The 24,336-nt window shown below is 37.6% G+C and overlaps 1 protein-coding gene across 41 annotated transcripts in view; it reads left to right on the top strand.

Annotated features, from left to right (window-relative positions):
- ABI3BP (ABI family member 3 binding protein) overlaps nt 1-24,336 on the top strand; it is a 233,795-nt gene that overhangs the window by 116,181 nt on the left and 93,278 nt on the right. For 36 of the 41 annotated variants that reach the window (XM_038582654.1, XM_038582655.1, XM_038582652.1 and 33 more), the window contains exons 12-22: nt 607-681; nt 1,494-1,565; nt 2,264-2,338; nt 12,589-12,654; nt 13,816-13,890; nt 14,439-14,513; nt 15,319-15,393; nt 16,276-16,347; nt 17,130-17,204; nt 23,207-23,287; nt 23,703-23,750. In XM_038582654.1, the coding sequence (XP_038438582.1) occupies nt 607-681; nt 1,494-1,565; nt 2,264-2,338; nt 12,589-12,654; nt 13,816-13,890; nt 14,439-14,513; nt 15,319-15,393; nt 16,276-16,347; nt 17,130-17,204; nt 23,207-23,287; nt 23,703-23,750 (789 nt within the window). The remainder of the gene's footprint in view (nt 1-606; nt 682-1,493; nt 1,566-2,263; nt 2,339-12,588; nt 12,655-13,815; nt 13,891-14,438; nt 14,514-15,318; nt 15,394-16,275; nt 16,348-17,129; nt 17,205-23,206; nt 23,288-23,702; nt 23,751-24,336) is intronic. The other 5 variants (XM_038582661.1, XM_038582660.1, XM_038582640.1 and 2 more) reach the window with 3 other exon arrangements.

The raw sequence follows: 24,336 nt of genomic DNA, 5'->3' as shown, positions 1-24,336 counted from the left end.
TATTTCTTGGACCAATTCCATTCCAGAGTTAACAACATGCCTTGATCCTGGTGACTGGTTTTCTAGGCAGCTCTGGATGCTAGATGCTGACTACACATACCTTTTACCAGTCCCTTGGGATGTATAGAAAAAAACTCCCAATGCCAGCCTTTCCACCCACACATCTTGGAGGGGGAAACCTGGAAGTCTTGTCTGTGTCTGTGCTTCCTTTCAACTGGCTTCCCAAGTCTTATGTGCACTAAGCTTGAGGAGAGTCTCTGAAAGTGTCATGCTTTTTAATAAGAACTTCATGTCCTGCAAGTTAGCTGCTTCTTGGCCCAAGACAGTCTTGCTTTGTTCTCTTCTGCTGGAGAAAGAGAGCATCAGCGTGTGTTTTGCTGTGCCCTTGGGATGTTGGTCATCCATGCCCCATCACACCCTTTGAAACTACACCTTCACATTTTAACAGCGATGCGAAGCTTTTCCTGGGGAGCCAGCTATTTCCCTGAGAAGCATCAGCTGCCCTGTGCACGCTGTGTTATGAGCAGGCTTCACATGGTTAAGCGTAACCTTGCAATGTCAAATCCTGACTCAGGGAGTTGCTGACCGAATTCTTCTTCGTTTTAGTTCTCAGCGAAAGGACTCCGGAAGCCCTGCAAACTATCCTAATACCTAGGTTTGAATTGCCACTGAGCACTCTAGGTAAAAATTATTCAACATTGCAGCTTGTTATTACCTTGGAAATTTTATGCATGCCTTCAATCATTAGGCTAATTCAATCAGACTTTATCGCATAGGAAAGACAGGACACATGGTTTATAGAGCAATAAGCTCCCCAACATCAAGCCCTTAAATGTTACAAACTATTTTATAGTTTAGGATCCTAAAGGGTCTTTATGACTAATCCTTTGGTGGTTTTTCCTTTTGGTCGCCGTATTTTGAGACCATATTTGATTCTTTTTATCCAAAATCATTGTGTCACCGAATTAACTATTCTTCATACTTTTCCTAAATATCTTTTTACTTAATTGTTTCTCCAGACAGAGAGGATATGTATGTTATTTTGGCAGACTGTTTCTGAGAATCTGAGTTTATCGAATTTATTTTTGATGTTGGAGTGGGAGCTTAGATATAAAGCCACATAGTTACTGAAATTCTATTTTCCATTAGATGGATCTTTTTTAGTTCAGACGTATTTGGTGCTTGATTTGAGTTAAAGTGTAAAGGCACACATACACATAGCTAAAGAAATTAGGAGAGTAGTAAGGGTGAAAAGAAGAACCCAAATTCCTCAAATTTAGCAGCTTGACTATAAAAAATAGAAAAAAAGAAGCTTTGTTATAGTATCCGGCTTCAAGACCACGAGTAAGAAAGGCTACTAACAATACCTTACTTGACATAAGTATTTACCCTTTTATGTTTGTTTTTTGTTTCTGCAAGCTTGAGATTTTGAAAACTGTTTTCTCTGTTACATGTACCGCAGGTTATAACGTTTCTTATGTGTTTTGTTGCAGCTCCAAAAAGGCTTCCAGAATTTCCTCAGGCAAACACACCCTTCCCCTTTGAGAAGCCTGAGGGCACCTTGGGTAATAGCAGCAGCTTCACGCTGGCATTAAGATAGGGGTGGCCATCACTTAATTCTATAGGACATGCTTACTGAATCCAATCTTAGCAAATCTCGATGACCTGATGAATTCCATTAACTCAGGCAGACAAGGGGTTGATTTAAAAACAAACAGAAAAAAAAAAAAAAAAACTCATTTGTTGATTAAATTTTCTACAAATTCAGTAATAGTCATCAGTATGTTAATTTTATACAGGTTTGGGTTTTGTCCTGAAAATTGCTGAAAGTATGACACTGAATTCTGGTGTCTGTCTGTCTCTCTTAAATTTGTTTATTTCAGTGAAAGAGAGCACATGCAGAGTGGGGAGGGGAGAGCGAGAGAAACTCAAGCAGACACAGCACTGAGTGGCGAGCCTGACACAGGGCTTGATCTCACAACCGTGAGATCAGGCCTGAGCCAAAACCAAGAGTTGGACGCTTAACCAATTGAGCCACCCAGGCACCTCCAAATTCTGGTCTCTCTCTGATCTCTAGTCAAATGCTCTCTGAGTAGACACATACTGATTTCTTGATGTAAAATGACTTCTGATTGGATTGGTGTGGCTTTTATTGCAAGCTTTGGGCAGCCACTTAACCAGACCAGCAACCTATTTCTGTCCCTTTCTCTTCTCAAAAACAAGACCAAAGAACTTCAATGAATTCCATTTCTTTCTGCTGTAGCCTCAAGTGAAAAGCCATGGATTGGGCCTACAAGTAAAACATCTGAAGATTCCAAACTTCTCCCACCTCAAACTGGTAATTTCATTCTTTTTTAAAAATAGATTGGACCAACAGTATTGAATAACTTCTCTCTCTTTCTTTTTTATTTTTATAGGTTCCCTAGTTGATTATCAAAATACTTGTAGTACATGGTAAAGCTATCATCCATTCTTGATACTTAGAGGAATGCCATGTTTTTCTCAATGCGGCAACAAAATGGTTTTGTATTTGCTTTAAAAAATCTGTGTTTTAATGTTTGGATAGACAATTGGAAGTGTGGCTAGAAGACGGACTGCGAATTGGCTCATGGATTTTGTAGAGACATCTCATGACATTGAGAACAGTAACAAAGTAATTAATGTATCAGATATTTGCTTTTTTCCAACAAAAATATTCAGTGAACATTTGAGAGCTCACTATATGCAAGTTAGTGCTAAATCCTAAAATCTGTAAGCATATTGTGACATGAAGGAAAGACCACAGGTCGTGGCGTTAATAATGGACCTTGATTCTAGTTCTGGCTTTCCCATTAACGATATACTTGAGCTTTTTCTCTACTGTCCTGGGTCTTAATTTGTTCTTTTGTCAACTGAGGCAATTGGCTTTTTTCTCCTGAGAATTCTGTGTTCCACAGCTAAAACTGATGAGGGAGACAGCTTCCTCTTAAACAGATTTCCTTACGTAAAAAGTGATCGTTTATACATCTTTCCTTTGCTGTCTAGCAGTCAACTAAAGAGAACGGTCAGCATGTGAGAATTATAAGAAAATCTTGGAAACCGCTTTGTGTGATACTTCCGTGATTTTTGTTTTTCTTTTTTTTTTCTTTTTTTTTTTTTTTGGATTTTTGTTTTTCTTTTGTAATTTGGCTTGTATTTTAATTTTTGTGAACTTTGTCATTATGATGGTTTTGAGTAAGCATGATGCAGTATATGATGTAGTTAGAAGTTCATGTAATGAAGTTAAGTACACTGACACTCTGTGGTATTCTCCAGAAAGGATTCCAGCAGAGGGCTGGTTTGAGAAAGACTGAGAATGTGTCTTTAGAGGCATAGATTTTAGTCAAGTTATTCTCTCTCTGTTACATGTGATGGGTTCAGATCTCAGCAAAAGATAAAAAGATGGCACCACATGAAGTACGCATGTCTATTCCAGTCTCCCCTGGGTGTTCTCCAGTGGGAAAACACTTGAAAGTTGGCTATGGTTGTCATCCAATCCAGAGAAATCTCAAATTGGGTCTTTCTAAGGCTTCACTCCCCTAGTTGCTGACCCTGAAACTCTAATGCAATTACTTGATGTGGGTGCAAACATGTCTTCAGCATTTCAGGTCACCTGAATCTAAATCTGGGTTATGTGTAGGGTTTCATACTGAGCCATCTCATAGGCACTGCACTGTGATCATGGAGCAACAACTGGTCTGTGGGCCTGTGTGTGGTCTCTCTGCTCACTGTGGCATGCCTAGCCTGACTCCCATACCATTCGTGAGGATTATAGCTCTCAAACCAAAGTGGACTAGATGAACTCTTAGGTCCCTTTCATCTCTTAGCTTTTGGGTTATTAACCTTGGGGGCACAGGGTCACTAGGTTTTCCTTGAGCAGTCTATAGTTTTCGGGTGTCTGTGACTATTGAAGAGTGAACTGACCAAAACCTCAGGGAAACCATTTATGAAATTATCCTGACTATGAAACCGAAATTGAACCAGGCTTTGGGGAGTGAGGAGAATATGTTGGGGAGTGAGGATTGTAGGGTTGCAAAGAGACAAAGATAGATGAGATTAAAGATCTTAATAAAGGAAAGTTTCCTTCTGCCTTTAATTCCAGAAAGGAATATTCTGGTCTTGCTCTGATGGAGTATGAATAGTGACTAATACAGCAGGAAGCACTTGCATTATTCAGTTACCTCACTACTGCCAGAGCAACGCTAGGCTGCCAGAGAACTTCCAACTACTGACTGCCAACCCCCTCTGGATGAAGTGTTGGGGCTTGTCACAGGCTGTAAAGGTTCAGTAGGTAATGATTTCAGGCATGAGCATTGGCCCTAGAAACTTCCTAGCCTTTCTCCACAACATTTAAGTGTTATATTTCTGCTACTTAGTATGATCCTCAGATGCATTGGCATCACTGGGGAACTTGTTAAAAAAGTAGAAACTTGAGCTCCACTCCAAATCTACTGCATGCTTTTTAAACAAGATCTCCAGGTAATTGGTATGGACAGTAAAGTTAGAGAAGCACTACCTTATCACTAGTCTAAAATATTTCACATGATGTAGGTAAGAATCATCAAATATGGTCAATTATAGGATGAGAGGCCTCAAGTCAATATAAGATTAGTTTCTCAAAGTGGGTGATTAAATATCTTTTGTTTGTACTAATGCACACAATGCTTCTTTCTCTTATATAAGTTCTGTGGCATCTTTTTAACATGTTAAATTTCAAATTAAACCTTGTCCTATATATTGTGATTTGAAGAGTTGATATACTCAGGCCATCTTTTCATTCACTTCAGCCTTTCATGTTTCTTGCGTGTGAATTTATACCTGTAGTACATTTCTATTTCCTATTTAGTTTCAATGTGTGTGATTATTTTACTTTCCACTTACCGTGGTTTCCTAATGCAATTGTTTTAGAAATTAAGAGAGAGGTAGAGAAAGTACTGGAATGCTGGTCCATAAAACCATTGGTCCTATTTTTAGTCGTTATATCCTTTGAAGAAATGATATATCTTAGCTGGTATGAATGAACAAAATGAACACATTTTGTTTTCTCTGTTGGGATACAGCATTTTTTTTAATTTTTATTTATTTATGATAGTCACAGAGAGAGAGAGACAGAGACAGAGACACAGGCAGAGGGAGAAGCAGGCTCCATGCACCGGGAGCCCGATGTGGGATTTGATCCCGGGTCTCCAGGATCACGCCCTGGGCCAAAGGCAGGCGCTAAACCGCTGCGCCACCCAGGGATCCCGGGATACAGCATATTTGTACTTACTATATCTATTCCCTTCAATCAAAGACCACTAGAACTACACCTGTATTTGAACAAAGTTAGATGTATTTACTCATGAATGACGACAATAGAGAACGTAGAGTGTAAGGAACTATGGGATCTCTTGGTAAGAGGGTGCTGGAAAGAACTTACTGTAGGATGTGCCCTTGTTTTAGGTGATTCTGGGAGGGTCCAAGGAAGTGATGCCTTGTTCTGGATTGGCTGCTGCCAGGAAGTGGGAGTAATTCTGTAACTGACAATCTTAATTCCTAACTAGAAGGCAAGAAGAACAGAGTGAAGCAAAGTTGTGATTGGTAAATTCATTAGCCAGAAGGTGGGGACAGTAATTTTTGTGTTTATACATTTGTGTTTCAAAACCACAATTACAGAATGGTTTTGTTTTTGTCTTGATCCATCTTGGTCATGGAATGGTCTTGTCTGATGTTGGTGTTGTTTCAAATTGTTGATGTTCAGCAGGAACACACCACAATCTAGCTGTAGGTACCAGGCCAGCTCCTGGATGTCAGGGGCTGCTTTTCTCTTAATCAGCCATGAAGTGTGATTTATCAACACCTTTTGTAAAACTCCTTTTGCTTCGGCTTTTGCTGGATTTGTTTTCCACATCTACTTCATATTTTATATCAAATCATCAGAATTCATGCTCTCAAAAAGGTATTTGTATTACTTTCGGATATAAAAAGCTGTATGGAAATTCTAACTTGCATGCTATTTAAATCCCGAGGTCATTTCAATAGTTGTTGAAAGAGTAGGACAGGATATTTGGAACTTGGAATATCCCCCAAGATCTGAGAACTGTAATTATAAAACATATTCTTCCCCACTTTTAGCCTATTTGCCCTAATCTTTCATTAGTACTGTATTTTGTGATCTCATTATTTGGAATTGTATTTTGTTTTAAGCCTTCTCTAAAGTCTGTTTAAGTAAGATTGATTTTTTTTTTTTATTCCCTTGGCAAAACCATTTTTTTCTTAAAGTATAGAAAGGAGATGATAAAGATATGCTCTATAGTTATACACCAGAATATATACTTCTTTAAAGATTTTTGTTTTAAAGATTTTTGAGTGAGAGAGGGAGATTGAGCACGAGTTTGGGGAGAAGCAGAGGAAGAGGGATAAGCAGACTCTACTCTGAGTGTGGATCCCACAACCCTGAGATCATAACCTGAACCAAAATCAAGAGTCTGACCCTTGGGATCCCTGGGTGGCGCAGCGGTTTGGCGCCTGCCTTTGGCCCAGGGCGCGATCCTGGAGACCCGGGATCGAATCCCACGTCGGGCTCCCGGTGCATGGAGCCTGCTTCTCCCTCTGCCTGTGTCTCTGCCTCTCCGTCTCTCTCTGTGTGACTATCATGAATAAATAAATAAAATCTTTAAAAAAAAAAAAAAAAAGAGTCTGACCCTTAACCAGCTGAACCACCTAGGAACCCTTAGAATATATATACTTCTTAAAATCTATTTTAAAGGAAAGTTGGCCACATTTTAGAAATATGTATGTGCTTGTAACAATCATTCAGAAAAGTATATTTTTCTGAAGATGCAATAGAACTGGTCCTAAATCCTACTGGTAAGTGGCCAGTTGTCTATGATTTCTGTGTTACTATACAGTGAGTTCTAGAAGAGCCCCCAGTACCTTCCACTCTCTGAAGAATCATGCATTTGCGTTCACACACATGTACTTGTTGGATTACCTCTTCATTGGAAATATATAATTTTGTATTTGGACGGCAGTTTTTTATTAAGAGATTCAAAGGGTTGTACATATATAGCATCATATTGATCCTCCTGAAGTCCCTGGAAGTAAAGAGAGCTATCATTTTCTTTCAAGGAGGTAAGTGAGAGGCTTACCCCTTAATGGATAGAGGAGCAAAAACTAGATCCTCATTCGTTTCTTTCTTAAGCTTTTCTCTAACAAAGCACTCCAAGTTAAGACTGAAACGATGTCATACAGCTTGCTTTGAAATGTATCATTGAACAGTTTCCCAAGAGTTAATTAAATGTTATTAGGGCCAGGTGCCTTATAGATTTTTGAGAAACATTAAGTGGTCTGTGAGAAAGGCTGGCCAGTTTCTGAAGTTCATTCTTAATTTGAATGCGATCACTAATCTGTGTACTATAGAGTGAGACAAAGCGGGATTAATAACCAACTCAACTATTTGACAGTGTTGTGATTGTAGACAAGTTTACCTCTTAGTGCCTCAGTTTCCCCATTATGAAATGGAAATAATATATCAATTTTTCCACTGGGTTGTTATGTCTTAGAACTTAAGTGTAAAAAAAAAATGTAAGTCACTAAATCTAATTCACAGATTCATAGTACATATGAGGTGCCCTGTAATCCTTTCCTGAATGCAAGGGACTCTTGCACTGAATGCATTCTCTTCCCACCACACTGCCCATCCCAGACTTCCTGAATTGCTCCAGGCACTCAAATAGTAATAATAATACAATAATAACAAATTACTAAAACGAAGGAAGGAAGAGAGAAAATTAAAAGACTCTAAACTGGTATATAAGCCAACTAAATGATTCTTGGGTCTTCATTTCACTTGTTCAAACATTTTTACAAAGAACAGAAAAGGTATGTGTATTGTTATTTAAAGAGGCCCTGCTCTCCATGAAGTGGTCTGATGTCCTATTAACCCCATGGCAAGAATGTATCACACAGCTATGCTGTCAAGAGTGGCAGCCTGAATCATTCTATAAACTCTGACCCTTTCTAGGTTCGGGGAATAAAGAACCTAAATGGCTGTGTTTTTCCATGGGCATCAGAGGCTGGGAGAAGCAGCATAAATGCTATGTGTGTATCATCCCAAGCTAAGGCACGTGCATGATTTCTAATTCCCTTGTATCATTGGAGGGGTAGGATGGACATCAGCCTTTCGTTTCTGGCTTCATAATGTCATCTGTGTTAAGCCTCCTTAACTTACCTCCTCCATCCCCTTAGAAAAACCATCATTTAATACCAGGAAAGATTTAAAGCCTAATTCAAACAAAGTAAATGGTTTATTTTTATAACCCGAGATGATTCGACATGATTACTTTCATCCTTAGAAAACCCTCCTGCCTATTCTTTCCCCAGCATGTCCAGACAAAATTGATTTTTCCCTCCAAATGTACTGTGACATATTATTAAGATGACTCCTCCTTTTGGCATAATTCCTTCCCCTTGAACAATAAGCAGTTCTCTTCAGAGGATTTCCCTTTGCAAGAGAGTCAGAACTGAGAATAGTCAGCTTCATCTCTTCATTAGAATCCACTTTGGGAGCTGCCTTAGGAGTTCATCACTAATTACACTCACTACTTTGTAGAACTTCAGTAAATTACAATATGATTTTAAGCTCTATGAATCATTTAAAGACCTGAAAACTGAATGACTAGCACACCCGAGGAGTGGTATACTGGTTGGAAAGTTGTGGCCACAGGTGGTTTGCTTAGGGTGGTTGAAAAGAGATTGAACTCTATCTACATTTGGATCTTAGTGCCTCCCTGTGAGGTGTTGATGAGCGAGGATCTGGCCCACCCAACTGGATTAAGCCCTAGAGAGGAGAAAAAGTAGGAATGAGTGGTGGTGTTGATGCTTAGAGAGTAGGAAAAATAGGGTTCAAGTGCAGCAGATGGTCTACAGATTCACTTTGAGATTTACAGCCTCAGCCTTTGGTTTTGCTTCATGAACATTTTCTCGTAGGCACTATTTTCACAAATTTCAAGGCCAACCAGAAAGGTATGTTATTTTTCCATGAACTGAGAATAGCATTTATTTATTTATTTAAATGGTACTGAGAACTCTGTGTGTGGTGTTCATAATCTTTTTTCTCGTCTAGCTATTTATTGATAGTCCTATTGTATTTTCCCATTGCTCCTTCATCTATATTTTTAGGATTCTATTTCCATGGCAGAGTATGGCCACATAAGCCTATGGCAGGTAATTAATTGTGTAGTAGAGGAAGAGATCTGTGTGCACAAGTATGTGTATCATAAAACAATTAAAGGGGCCTATTCATTCATTTTCATTTGTCCTTCCTGAGAGCATAAACTACCCAATTGTCAAACCCACTGTTACTTCTTCATTGTAATGGCCACCTTGCAGATTAACACTATTAATTCCATTGATTAATAGAATAATTATTTCTAATTTATCAAGCCTCCACCACGTACCAGGCTCTGGAGTAAAATAAACCTAGGGGTGCCTAAGAGCATGACTGATGCAATTTTTGTCCTAATAAGGTCTTTCATGTAACACTTTGTTTAAAAAAGAAAGTCTTTCACGTAGTTACTAATACCCATGGAATTTGAATAAAATAAATTGATAAATTCTTGGTAATTGGAAATACTTTATCTGTGCACCATCGTAGTTTCCCAAGCAATACCGAGCATTTTGATGATGGAATTTGCATCTAACCAGGTTTTAAAAACTAAAAATGTACAACCAACAAAACAATTTAACAAAGGTCGTTTTAGGGAGTTGTGAGCAAATGGCAGTGTAGCTTATTTCATACTAATATCTTCTCTAAAAAATACAAAAGCAAAATTTGATTATGCTAAGTCATTACTTTTTTTTGAGAGAAAGTTAATAATTGCTTTTTCTAACCTTTGAATTGAACTACCTATTTTACTTGCATTAGATTGGTCCTGCAACCGTAATTGGTCCCATTTATGTTCTGTGAATGCAAGATTAGAGAATGTGCTTACTGTCAAATAGGAGCATTTCACCCACTAAAGTAAACATTGGTGATAGAAGATGTTTTCCTCTAAATATCTAATAGTGCACCATTAGAGTACTATTTCTAGATACTGAGTAAGAAATAGAAGGGTTTGCTCTTAACTCTCAGCTGTCTATCTCTTTTATAGCTGGAGTAGCCTTTTAAAAAGCCAGGGATGTCTAACTACTTCACACATTTCACTCTGGTATAGAAATACACAGGAATTTTGTAAAGCAATTAAGGGCTGTTGATTTTTAGAGAACTCCATTTTTGACACTGTTCTGTCCTCTGACATCTAGTACTTCAAGTCAAAAAAGCATGTCTAATCCGTGAGTCAAGTGAGATGGTGGTGGTGTGTCTCTCAAAGCTGCCCAAACAACAGAAAACTTCCAGAAGTTGTGTCTATGAGTTGTTAGCCCTCTTGTTCTTAACTTACTCAACTCTCAGAGACTCCAGAAATAGAAATAGCAGGGACCAAGCCTCTTAGCAGATGTGTTATTTTAATCTTAAACGTATTTGAGAAAATATTTGGAAATAAGAGGTCCCTGACATTTGGGAACTTCCCAACATGAGCCACAAAGGCCAGAGGATGATAGAAGGGAGGCTTCTCTCTCCAGTATTGTACCTTCTAAGGACAACATGAGGGAAAATGCCAGCCTGGCTTGGAACCTGCAGAATAAAGGGGAATTGTAAATATAGAGAAGAAGTAGAATGAGGGTAAAAAAAAAAAAAATCTCTTGGGACAAAAAGCTGTTTCTTAACAGAAGAAGGGAATAGATAGGGATAGAAGGGGAATGTGGGACTTAGGGTAAAGGTTGTGGCATTTTCCAAAAGCAAGCAACAATATAAAAATATTTAAAAATATTAAAAATCAAGCTATTTATTCATAATCTCTGGTATGAGAAATTTAAATAGAAGTCGGTAACGTTTTCCTAACTTGTGTAGAATCAGATAGAGCTGACTTTGCTAGATCCATAACTTAAAATTGGCTTAAAGGGAGTCTCAGATCAGCAACTGCCAGCAGTTTTGTCCTTTAAAAGGTTAACCATTCTTGGGGTGCCTGGAGGGCTCAGTCAGATAAAAATCCCCCTTTGGCTTAAGTCTTGATCTTGGAGTCCTGGGGAGCCTGCTTCTCCCTCTCCCCTCCCTCTGTGCTCATGTGCTCTCTCTCAACTAAATAAAATATTAAAAAAAAAAAAGGACAGGTTAATCATTAAAAACTGTAGCTAGGTGCAAGAGAACTTTGCATGACTATGTCATAGATTTACCCTTAGAACATTTTCATGACTCATAATGTTCTGTTTTTGAAGATTTTGCAAAGCAGTGGATCGTCCTTCACAAATTGAAATCTCTTTCCCGCTTCTTTCATGTGTGATGCAAAGCAAGCCGCCCTCTCTGTGTCTCAGAGTGTGTCACACGGTGGGATATTACCTTTCGTAGGCCTTCAGCTAGCACTGGTTCAAAATCACTACCGTGTCAGGGAAGTACAAGTAACCCTGCTGAGTAAATTTTCCTGTGAATTCCTGCCTTTCTAGTTTATTTCTACGCAGCCATTTTGAATGGGTAAGGAAAGTAGCATCTACCTCATAACAATTCATGCTTCCTCTACACCTCTCCTTACCATGGTGACAGCTCTTTGTGCAGAAAAGAAGAACATCTTTATTTTGGTGCTGTTATTGCCTGCAGTCAACTCTTACGTGGACATGAAATTTATCCCTGTGTTAAAACCAACTGTTTTTTTTTTAAGGTTGCCCTGCTTTCTTTATCCCACATAGACTATGAAATTGGTCCTAAAATCCACCTAGACTGTCGAAGGGCTACAAGGAATGTAGAAAGAAAGCTGCTTCTAGCTAAAGTGGCAGGAGGCGTGGTGCAAGAGGAGAGGACTGGTCTTAACTCACTCACTCTCCCTGGCCCTGTTAATGGGATGGAAAATCTGCCAAACTCAACAATCCCAGTGTGGGACCACTGGCAAATGTCTTGGCCACCATGAAATCTCAACTTTGTTTCTGGAAAACAAGAGATAACACCCCATTATCTGGAAAATGGGGATGATTTCTACCTCACCTGTTTCTCAGGGATGTTGAGAGGGTTAAGCAAGCCGATTTGTGAGACAGTGTTGTGCCAACTGAAAAGTCTTGTCCAAACGTAAGGTTCCATGATGGTACTTTTACTAGGTAGGAAGACTAAGCAGTAGCCTCGATGCAAAGAGCTTCAATGTGACTGCTCTTTCCTTCTTTGGAAATCTCTGCTTAAATTGCTTCTGACTCATATATGTTTATACTCTTTGAAGCTCTTTGATTTAGAGCTGGCACTACTTCATTGTAAATATACAGCACTACGTGCACATCACCCTTGAGGCCAGTGTTGGGACTCACTGTTGAAAAGCCTTTAGATCAGGGAAAGACTGGAGGGAAGTCTTAGTGATGGCTTGCGTGGTAGTGACAAGACCAGTAGCCCAGAGCCAAAACTCACTAGCACCTATGTAACACTCTCTTGTAACCAGCATTAAATTATGTCATGAAATCTTTTAAAATTAATCAAAATTAACATCTTCTCTTTTGTTTTACCTTTTCTCTTAAAAGCAACTTACGATGTTTTCTCAAGCCCTACGCCATCAGATGAGCCTGAAATGTCAGAGCCCCATACAGGTATATCCAGCTTCTCAAGTCTTTCTTTGGATGCCAGATACTCTGAGAGCACTGCACCTAGTTCTTTCTCTAATTTTTGCAGCGTGAGAAAGCACGCTCCTTAGAACTCCGCAGGGGAGAAATGGCAGTCTGTGTCAGGGAGATGAGCTCTACCCATTTCTCAGTTGAGCATCAATAACAAGCTCTGACACATGTGAGAGGGACAGATAGATTTGGATGCCACTGAGCCAAGGTCATGGAATGGCCTATTGTGCTATTATCAATATCATTCTAAAAAGGTTTAGATTCTTGGGGAGGTTTCTGTAGAACAGTGGTTCTCAAATGGGGATTACTTTTCTCTCCCCCCCCCCCCCCCCCCCCCCCAGAGGCATTTGGCAAAGGCTAGAAACATTTTTGATTGTCACACTGGGGAAGGTGGTACTGACCCCTAGTGGGTAGAGACCAGGGATACTGTCAACCCCTGCAATGTACAGGTCAGCTCCCCACCCAACAAGGAGTTAGTTATCCAGCCCTAAATGACAGTGGTGCTGAGGTGAGAAATCCTGCCCTAGAGCAATTATGTCATTTGTTGGTCTATAGAAGTTCAGTTGGGTCTAATCTTTGACTTACACTTACTAATCCTTCTACAAAGAAGTTTAACCCGAATCTGATTATTCCTTTTAGCAAGTGTTTTATAAGCACCTACTAAATTAGGTACTCTGAGAGATGTGGAGTAAATATGACTGGTCTCTGCTAGACATAGATATATATATCTGATATTTTTTGCATGTTTTGCCTTGTCTGTGCATTATTTGTGCCATGATAAAGGCAAACATTTCTAAATAGAAGCAGAAAATAAGGAAAGAAATGGAATAGAATGCTAAGGGTAGGTTCAGCTAGTAGTTAAGAAACAAAGGTGAGAAACCGGAAAAACTAGTTGAAAACAAGTTGAATATATGCAATGTTGTTTTTTTCATGGCTTTTAATGTTTAAAGTATGTATGTTTTTCAAAATGAGTTAATCTTCAGCTCCTAATGAATCACTAGTTTAAAAATGTTGGTCGGCACTCTTTTACGTGTTCTTAATACTTTTCCCCATGTGAGGCATAATTTATTACTCATGAATTTGTATTTTATTCTTGGGGCCTTCTGCTTTTATAAATGTTGACATTTATTCCAACAGCAACAAGTGATCCATTTCTGGATTCTGTCCCACCTAAAACTTCTAGAACTCTTGAACAGCCAAGGGCAACACTGGGTAATGTTTTTAACAGAAAAATCCTACTTTGTTTTCCATCAAAAGAAAATCCATGTGAATGCCATTCTTCCAAATGACCATTTCATTCCATCACATCTAATCATTTATTTCATTCTTACTTCTGAATATATTTTTTTTCCTGTAATGCAGGCATCTTATGTTCATTTTGGGCATTCTCTTTCTTTCTCTCTCTCTCGAGCTATAACAGATCATCATTTTTTTCATCCTTAAAGGAATGAAAAGCTTTGAAAACTGCATGGACCTCTTCATCATCCATATCATCCCATCTCATGTGTCTGTGGCCTGTATCACCTCCTTCCATGCATTGAGCCTTCCCGGAGTCAGCCACTGAACAATTATCATTCTGACCTTTTCTCTTCTTTAAATCATTATTTTATCCACCAGCTTTCAAGACTACATGCATTTTTCATTCTTAATCACGTACTTGTAGCATGTGCTTTGTAATACCATCTAAAAGCATGTTAAAACTTCTAAAATACCTCATTATAACCGGAATTACTTGATGGGTGGGGTGTTTGTGTTTTCAGCTCCGAGTGAAACACCATTTGTTCCTCAAAAACTGGAAATCTTTACCAGTCCTGAAATGCCACCTACAACACCTGGTAAATAATGACATTTTTGTGGTTGTGTACTTCGAAAGAGCAGATAAAGTGACAAGAAAATGATCCGTTTTATTGGACCTCCAGAATATTTTCAGTATTAAATATTTCCCTTCATTCTCTACCATGAAATTCTTCCAAGAATTGGGTTATCGATCATACTTTGCCTTGTGATAATTCTCAAAGACTTTTCATAATCTTGGTGTCCATATATTTAAAGAATTATTTTCTTTCTGCAATCCTTTCAACTCTGCCAACCAGAAAATAGCAATAGAATTGAGATGATAATTATTTTGGAATAGATTCCCTCCTATTTAGCACAATTAGATACCACCTGGTCAGAGTATTTTTCTCAAAGTAGTCTAAATACAAAGAGCCCAAAATAAAAAGAGCACAAAGAAAGATGGGTACGAGAAGTAACACAGCCTACATTCTATAATAGAAAATTATTAAAATAATGAAGTCCATTAACTATTAACTCCTAGTGACGTTAGTCATGAGCTACAGAATTAAAGAAGTTCTGAACTTCCATTCTCTAAATCCCAAATATTTGTGCTTCTCCCCTATTGTTCAATAAATTGTCTTTTGAGTTCTTAACTATACCCTGTGGCCTAAATCCCTCGAGAGTGCCCATTTCCCAGTACATTTAAAAACTCAACAGTATACCTTCAATTTTCGTATAGACAATTTATCAAACGAAGAAATAAAAAGTAATTCTTGGACTCAAGAAGTTTACAAATTTACAGTTATCACCTGATTGGCCCCTGCAAAATATTATTTATCAAAGCTATATTAAATCTTCTTTCAGCTGCCCAGCAAACTACATCTATCCCTTCTACACCTAAACGACGCATCAGGCCTAAAACACCAAGAACCAAACCTGGTAAATAACTGCCTCCTTAATCTCTTAGGATATTTAATTCCAAATAGAGAATGTCTATCTCATTATCACAAAAAGAGGTTATATGATTCTATAGGTCAAAATGTCTTCATAAAATTTGAAATTAACTGAAGATGAATAATTCAAAATAAAGAAATCAACTTTTCAATACGACTTTATTGAAAATTATGTCAGTGATTTCTTGCCTGGGAATTTTGGTATAAACCAAGAAATAAGTCCTAATGTCACATGGTTAAAGAGTAAGATATATTGGGTAATTCATTTCCTTGATATGCATGTATATTTAGGTGTTTATTAGGCTGACAGTTCTTGTTTCAGCTTTGAACTGGGGCAGTGGCTGAGAGGAGAGACCATGACTCCGACTTTCCAATTGCTTATAATCTTAGAATGATCATACAGCAAGAAGGAGAGATCAACATAAAACTATGCAATCTGCTTATAAGACTATACAATACTTATGTGGAACCTCAGAGTTGAGGATGTAAGTCTCAAAATATGTATAGGTGTAGACAAATTAGAAGAAGGAGGGAACAACATACATTATGGCACGAATTTGCATGGTACAGGTAGCTTATCTGGAAGTAATTTTTTCATTGCCAAATAATACACTCAGAATTGTGCTCAACAAATCAAGTTTTGCTTATTCTATGATAGAATAAATATAGTATTTTTTTTGCCTTACTATTATGACTGAACTTAGAAACTATCCCAAAACTTTTACTCACTGAGTAAAATACTGTCAGTAAAATACTGACAGCTAAATATGGCAGGATTTCAAAAGGGTCATCCAGTTCTTCTTGAGACTATCTTTTTAATGTCTCTAGGATATCTTACTTTTTTTTTTTTTTTCCTTTCCATCACCAGAAAGAACCACAAGTCCTGGAACAATTACATCTAAAATTCCTAAAAGCCCTGAACCTACATGGACAACACTGGGTAATGATATGTCCTTGGTAGATGTGTTACTTCATTTTACCATTAAAATCCAGTGCCTTAGCTTTTATGAAATGTCTCCGTTCCTGTTCTTATTGGATCATTTTGACAATATTGAGAATCTCATAGAGTATGACAGCTCTGTGGCTTTCATGGTTTTGGATCGTTGCCCATAGTCCGTGCTTCTGAACTGAGCATCAGATATTATCCTGTACCTTGGAACGCTGGCAGACCACTGCTGATTCCTCCTCTTCCTTCAGTCATTTTATTTGAGTCTCAAACACAGTCCTACATTTTTTTTTTTTGAAGGAGACCCTCAAGTTCAACTCTGAACTTCATTTGGAAGAACAGTATTCTATTAGGATGTTAGTAGAATTTCTTTATAATGTAGATCATAGCATACCTATCAGTGATTATTAATTTTAAAACATGCCTGTTTTCTAGTGCTTAAAGACTTGGATGTGGCTGAGAAATGTGAAAGTAAGGGTGCAAAATGAGTATACTGATTTTTTTTAAATAATGGATTAATTTTCTTTGTGTAGTTGTGGCTTTGTAGCAATGCTATTTCTGTTCAAATATACTCTTAAAGTGTTTTTTTCAAACCAAATGAAAATTTGTCACTGTATTTCCACTAAATGCTGGCCTGTGAAATATTCTTTCAAAGGAATATTTCCAAAAACCTTCCAATATGATGGGTTCATTCTAGTTATAGATTTTCCTTTTGTGGTTTTAGACACTGAAATGCCTAAATATTGATTTGTTGATTATTTTCTTTACTTTTCCAGCTCCCAGTAAAACACAATTTATTTCTTTGAAACCTAAAATTCCTCTCATCCCAGAAGTGACATACACCAAACCTGGTAATTACCCTGAACTTTTTTTTTTTTTTTAATTCCAAAAGTAGGGTTGAAAAATTGTTTCATGCCAGTCATTGAAGCAAGGACTTGTCATTTGTCTTTTGTTACTTGATACAGATTTTCCGTGGAAAGTGCAAAAATGCAATGAAATGATGTCATTATAACCAACCCCTTTGATATTATCACAGCGTTGCTCTCAGCTGTTGGGTGGATCATTATGTTCATGACCATCACAGAGAAAATACAGAAATAGAGGGATGGGAGTGATTGAGGACTCCCTTGTCTAGGACTATGAAATAGTTTCCAATACCAAAGTTGACTGGAATTCTGATCACACTAAACAATAGCCTTTCAGCCTGAAAAGGGAGAAGTGTTTCCATCCCCTAAAAACTCTGCCCTTGTTTTAGGGTTTCTCAGTTCTCCAGCTGCAGGATTAGAAAGGATCGTATTTTCCTAATGCTCCATGACTTCTCCCTGAAATGAAGCTGATTTCTGAACACTGACTTTTGTTTACTTCTCAGGAGATCATAATGATTTTTTGCTAAAGAAAATCAGGCTCTTTCGCAGAGAGCTTATTCTACTTAAGTAACTAAAAACAGAGACAATCCCCTGCATATAGATTGCAGGACATATTGAATGACCAAACTTTCGTTTTTTTCTATCTATCCAGAATCTATATAGCACTTTAAATGTTGACTTCTAAGTATCCCCTTACACACAGGAACTCTGTCACTACAAATCATTTTTATCCAAATTTTAAGCCCTGAGCTCCAGGATTTTTCTCCCTATCATGTCCAATGGATTTTTCATTAATGGGTGTTTACAAAGTAGGATTATCAAAACAAAAGATTTTCTACTTCAGTGTACATGATTTTTTTTTTTTTTTACAGCGAAATGGGTAAGGAAGAAAATTGTAACTGCTCAGAAAAAGAATTCTCATGACTTCCTTTAAAGAGGCAGTGAGGGGCACCTGGGTGGCTCAGTGGTTGAGCGGCTCAGGTCATGACCTCAGGGTCCTGGGATCGAGTGCCGCATCAGGCTACCCAGAGGGAGCCTTCTTCTCCTTCTGCCTATGTCTCTGCCTCTCTCTGTGTGTCTCATGAATAAATAAATAAAATATTTAAGAAAGAAAAGAAAAAGGAAGTGTGAGAGTTCCAGGTGTAGGTGTTAAACCGAAGGAAATTAGGGATTAGGCGAAGGGAGTGTAGTTGAAGCAGAGAACATCAGTGAGGTCTCCAAGTGAGAGAAATGAAATGAAGTACTCTTACTCAGAGGGGTTATTTGGAGAAAGAAGTATAGTTAATCAAACTCAAGAACCCTAAAAGTTTAAATCAAAGAACTCTGACAGCTATATGAGAGAGGGTTTAATGTACATTTATTTAACAATCATGCTTTAGAGGGCTTTGGAATAAGATAATAACCATTATACTTAAGTTATACTTTGAATAGAGGGCTACTACCAGGCAGATTGAGAAATATTACCATATATTTAGACCACCAAACTTAAATAAATGTCTTTCCAATCTAAGTATTTCTGTTATTACAAGATAAAATATGAAAATAGCAAAAAAGGGATCCCTGGGTGGCGCAGCGGTTTAGCGCCTGCCTTTGACCCAGGGCGCGATCCTGGAGACCCGGGATCGAATCCCACATCGGGCTCCCGGTGCATGGAGCCTGTTTCTCCCTCTGCCTGTGTCTCTGCCTCTCTCTCTCTCTCTCTCTGTGACTATCATAAATAAATTTAAAAAAAAATAAAAAAAAAAAAAAATAGCAAAAAAAAATCTTCAGATGATCTTAATGGTTTAAAAATCATTAGTTATATTAGTAATTTCAGTGGTTTCTAAAGGAAGGTTTAAAAGAAATTCATTAATACAAATAACGGGAGAGGATGTGTTCTTATCATTCTAGGGTGTTTGACATTTCCTTTTAACATGTGACAAATTATTTGGAAGCTAATGATTTTATATTCCTCTGGTTTCTGCCTTCTGCTCACCTAAGAATAGCCATGCTTTTCCCTCTGGCATCAAGTATTACTGCTTCAGAATCTGTGCCTAACTTGACACCAACTGGAGTTAACGTTGAATGGTCTGAGCAACACAGAGTAACAGATCTCTGCAAACCAGGGCTTGGGTTCTAGCTTTTAAAAATGTATTTATTTTTACTCTGGGGCAGGCCACCAAGATAGCTCTGCAGAAGATTTCTGTTGCTAGCCAAGGTTCAGGAGAGCAAATAAACCACTAAAAGCTTTTTTTATTTCAGTGATTCATTGCCTTCCCCAGCCCTGTCCTCACACTCTGCTATTTTTCCATTTCACTTTCCATGCAGATTGCTTTTCCTTTGGTTTTCCTTTGAGGTTAAACTAACGAATAAAAACCCACATTGGGTTTGGCTTGTTTTATAAGCATAATCCACTGCTTTCTTGAAAATCCCACCATCCAGCATGTCCCAACTTGTCTGCCTCATACCATGAGAATTGCTTCCTTCATACTGAGTCGTTAACTTTGTTGTGACACTTTTTACATAGTTCTCTGACATGGTGGCTAGAATGATAAATTTTTCTCATGGTTAGTCACAAATCTGTGAGCCAGGTATATTTTTCTTTTGGGCTGAGGTGAATGGTATAGTTGTTTGCATGCCACTTAACATTTTTATTCCTTTATCGGTAACACCTTAAAATTATAAAATAGAGGAGATCTTGTCAGAAGATGTATTTGCTTTTAATAAACCCTGACTTCGATATTTCTATGTGCAGGTGAATTAGAAGCTTAACTGATGAGGCTTCAAAACTCTTTGGTCTCACTGTCAGTCAGGAACTCAAAAATACAGATTTTTTACTTTATAAAATTCTTTATAAAATTCTTGAGACCACCAAATTTAATCTTTATAAATCCTGTAAGATGCTACAAATGACAAATCTTACTTACTTTTTCAGTTTCAGATGGCAACTTTGTAGAAATTAAAGCATGAATTACAACCTCAAAATTTCAAAAAGAATCTTTGTTTACTATTTTCAGATAAAGATTTTTTTGGTAGTTATATTTAAGGTATTGACACTTACTATTTATCCTTTTCTCCTGTAGAATCTGAGACATCCAGGCTCCTCCCATGCTCTATTTCTCTCTCTTACACACACACACACACACACACACACACACAGAATTTTTTGCGTTGTTATGTGTACTTCAATCAGATACATCACTTCAGCCTTTGCCATTCATCTGTTTTAATCTTTTTCTGGATAAGTTCTTGAGAAATAAAAAAAAAAATGTTTTGGCTACAGACATACTAAAGAATGACACCATTTTTCAGAACACCTTGTGCCTATTATACGCTGCTTTTAGAAAAAATGAAAATTCTCTCCCTGCACTATTCATTGCGATCTTCTCTTTCCTTAGATACTAAAGAGTCTCTGCTTACTTTCTCAAATCTTTCCATAGCTGGTAGTCCAGAAATGTCATACTGGTAAATGTAGTATAAGAAATATAAGAAACAAAATGATTTAAGTTCTGTTAAGCTTGTTGGTGGCTGCCATATTAGTTAATTTCTGTAAGAAAAAAAATGGCAAAGAATCTTCACTTTTTCTTTTTCAAAAATTTAGTTCCTTTTTAATTTTCTTCTTGAAATAATTCTTTTTGTTCCATAGAATAAGAAATCTACTAGATGGTCTTTTTAAAAGCATAAACAGATATTGTAACCAAACTATATTTAGTTTGAAATATCATTTACTTATTGCCGATTTGAAAAACATAGGAGGGATTGTTGTCTTTCAGAATATTTAAATAATATTTAATTTGTTAAGTGATGAAATCTGAGATTACTTTTTGACTTCTTTGATTTGCTAACCAGAATGGACTAAATTTCATATATAAACCAGTTTGTTCACCAGCAATAAATGCTAGTAAATAGGAGGAACACCATATAAACACTCGTGGCAATTTTTACCTTTATAGACCATATGTCCTACTCCTTTTTGTGTGTGTATGTGTGAAAGAGTATCATATCCAACCAGGCAAAAATCATCCAAAGCTAACAGATCTCAGACCTGGCTAAAGGTCTGATGGGTCTGTTACCTCTTCCCACTTCCTTGGGTGAACCTGACCTGACCGTTCTACATGAAAACAAAATGGCAGGTGATGCTTTGGATGACCTTGGAGAGGTTAAAACAGTATCTCCTCAGGCACTAGGAGAAATCTTCAGACTATTTGGTAGAGGGAAAAATAATTAAAAATCAACAAGAAAAATCCGAATTCTCAATTCTTACTTTTATTATGGTTTGTGGAAAGGATGTGAGATGATTGATCTTTAATGTAATAAACCACAGAACCTGATTGTTCACCAGTGAGAGAACAGCTTTTCTAGTAAAGGACTTTAATTTGTCTTAAATGGTGATCTTCAGCATGGCCTATGATACTACTTGTTTCATTATAGCCCCAGAACCTCTGACTCTATTACCATCATAGTCAACGATGGGTAGTGAAATTTCCTTTACTGAGTGGAAAAAAAAAAAAAAAAAAAAAAACAAACTTAGTACTCATTATGTGCAATTTCGTCCTTAGCTTGGGCTTTTAAAAATTTCTTAAGTTCTTCAGATCTTTATTTCAGCCATTTTGGTCAGAAGAATATACTCTTTGCTTGTGCTAACTAAACAGAGGCTCTGGAACAGCCCTGAAAGCCATACTGATTTTGATTGGACACATTCTGTATTGTCCCTCCTCCTATTTGAGTACTGTGTCCTGAGCTCATTTTAACATAGTTGTTTCCAGTGGAGGACCTTGGCTTTCCTCTATTTGTAGACATTTTTGTCTTTTCACTTTCAGAGGTGTTTATCTTTTAAAACTCTAACATTTGCAGGTTTTCTTGAAAAGTAGTATGATCTTTCCAGATCTAAGTACCCTGATGGGTTACTAGGCAATTCATTAAGAGAAACAGAAAAATGAACCCCAATATTTATAGCTTCTTTTTCTTCAAGAGAGCAAAAAAACTGTTCTGCTGGTGCCATCTCAGCCAATTACCCATATTTTCCTTCACAACCCAAACTGTTGGTCACTTTATTGCATTCATGTCTTCCAAATGAGAATCATGCCTTCGTTTGTTTGTTTTTTCCGTTTCTCCTTCCAAACTTAACTGACGAGACTGCATTTTGTTCATTTTGTCTAAAAGCATGTGAATCTATTTAAGAAAGGACTGTCTTACATGGATAAAAAGTCTCACCATTTATATATAATCTCACAACTTTGTAATTAGAAAATAAGGATTTTTCATACTAGAATAGATTTTATCATTTTTCCTTTGATTTTTGATTCCTTCTTGATGGTTTTCATGCCCTCTAAGGACCTGGAACTCTGGAAACCAAACTTTCAGCAACATTAGGTAATGCAGTTAGTGAGTGAGTGACCTTTGTTCCCTCTTTTCCTAACTGCTAGTATTTTGAGGAACAGGCTCACATTAATGGATTCATCCACTGATATCCATCAGTGTGTGTGTGTGTGTGTGTGTGTGTGTGTTCTTTGTTCTTACTTGCAGAGAGAAAAAATTCGAATTCTTTAGTTTTATAAACTGTATCTCATTTTTTAAAAGTTGCCTTGCCTGAAGTAATATCTGAACTCAAAGCCTTTTTATACATGCTGCTGACTTGTGAACTTTTTAATGCTAAATGGAAAACTCCTTTTCAATGTTAGGCCAAATAAATTTTAATTTGTGTCCCTAGTGGCTCCTTAAAGGTGGCTTTCTTCATGTTCCTGTTAAACATACACCTTCAAAACTTCCAGGAGACTGCCTTCTCTCAGCTCTACAAAGGAAAGAATAGGGAGGTCTTTAACATATATATACATATATTATTCAAGACCTCATTTAACTGATTAAATGATTGAAAGAAAGTTGCAAAACAGAAGGATATATGCCCACAATAAGCCAGAGGACTTACATGTGCTTCTATGATATATGTACTGACTGTCAGTTTGTAGAGCTAGTGCTCTTGTATTAATGAGCTAATTTTCTTTCTTCAGCTCCACCAAAGACCAAACGACCAGGTCGTCGCCCCCGTCCTAAAACCACACCTAGTCCAGATGTGCCCAAGTCCAAACCTGGTAAATGTGACATTGAGGGTTCCAATTAACATAGAAAATGGAATATGGAGGCTTCTGATACAGTAGCTACCTACTACCTAAATAGTTGGGCTTTAAGAACCAATATAGTTGACTTTTATATTTACTCATCAATCCTATGTTGATAATACATTGTTATTTTTCATTTGTATCTATTAGGCACAGAGCAGTAGGCTGCCCCACCCCGGACTGGATTATTAAAGTCGGGCACCCTAAAAGTCTCACATAGGATGCATATTTATGGCAGCTGGGGTGTGGGAGAGGAAGAGGGATAAATGGGGAAAGTGGAAGGGAAAATCACATTCACAAAATAGGGTTGAGGAATGAAGAGTACTGTCTCCTTCCTCAAGATGCTGCTTCTTGATATAATTAGTGTTCTTACTTTTTGCTTCCATAGTTCTGGAACCCACTACGGTACAACCGGAGCTCTTGATGCCCACAGTCGGTAATTCCACTCTCCTCCAGTTGCTTTCACGGAATGCCACTTTTGCTTTTCCTACTCTCCACCCAGGCATGACTGCAGTTCCATCACATCATCACAATTTTATTCCATACTTTTTCTCGTGTTTCCTATCTGGGTCTGAAGAGCCTGAAGATAGGAGACTTATAGAAGAATCCTTCCTGTGTGCTTCTTTAAGGAAGTTCTGTGGTCTTAGACGGAACTTCCTGGTTCTCCACAAACCCTTTGTCCTTCCATGTCCTTCTGTTGATAAAACCTTCTGCTCTTTCTCAGACCAGGGACTTCTGTGCTCGTCCTGGACTTGGCAAATGGCAAAATTTTATTCCAGTGCCGTGATTATCATTTCATTGCTTTACTCATTCAACTTGTAAGATCTTTTCCCTCTTAAAAAGCTGCATGATAATGGCTTCTTCAGCTTTCTGTTTCTTTGAAGAATGTTTTTGAGTATATTTTGATAACTAGAGTGATAAACACTGTTCTTGTTCTAGAGTTCAATGTTAAAATAGCGTGGTCTTTATAACTTGAGAACAATAGAAGTGCCAAATTTGTTTTATTGTTTTGAGTACTAATG

The sequence above is a fragment of the Canis lupus genome, chromosome 33, assembly GCF_011100685.1.
Source record: "Canis lupus familiaris isolate Mischka breed German Shepherd chromosome 33, alternate assembly UU_Cfam_GSD_1.0, whole genome shotgun sequence".
NCBI classification, from domain to species: Eukaryota; Metazoa; Chordata; class Mammalia; order Carnivora; family Canidae; genus Canis; species Canis lupus.
This window is presented reverse-complemented; position numbering and strand designations above follow the sequence as displayed.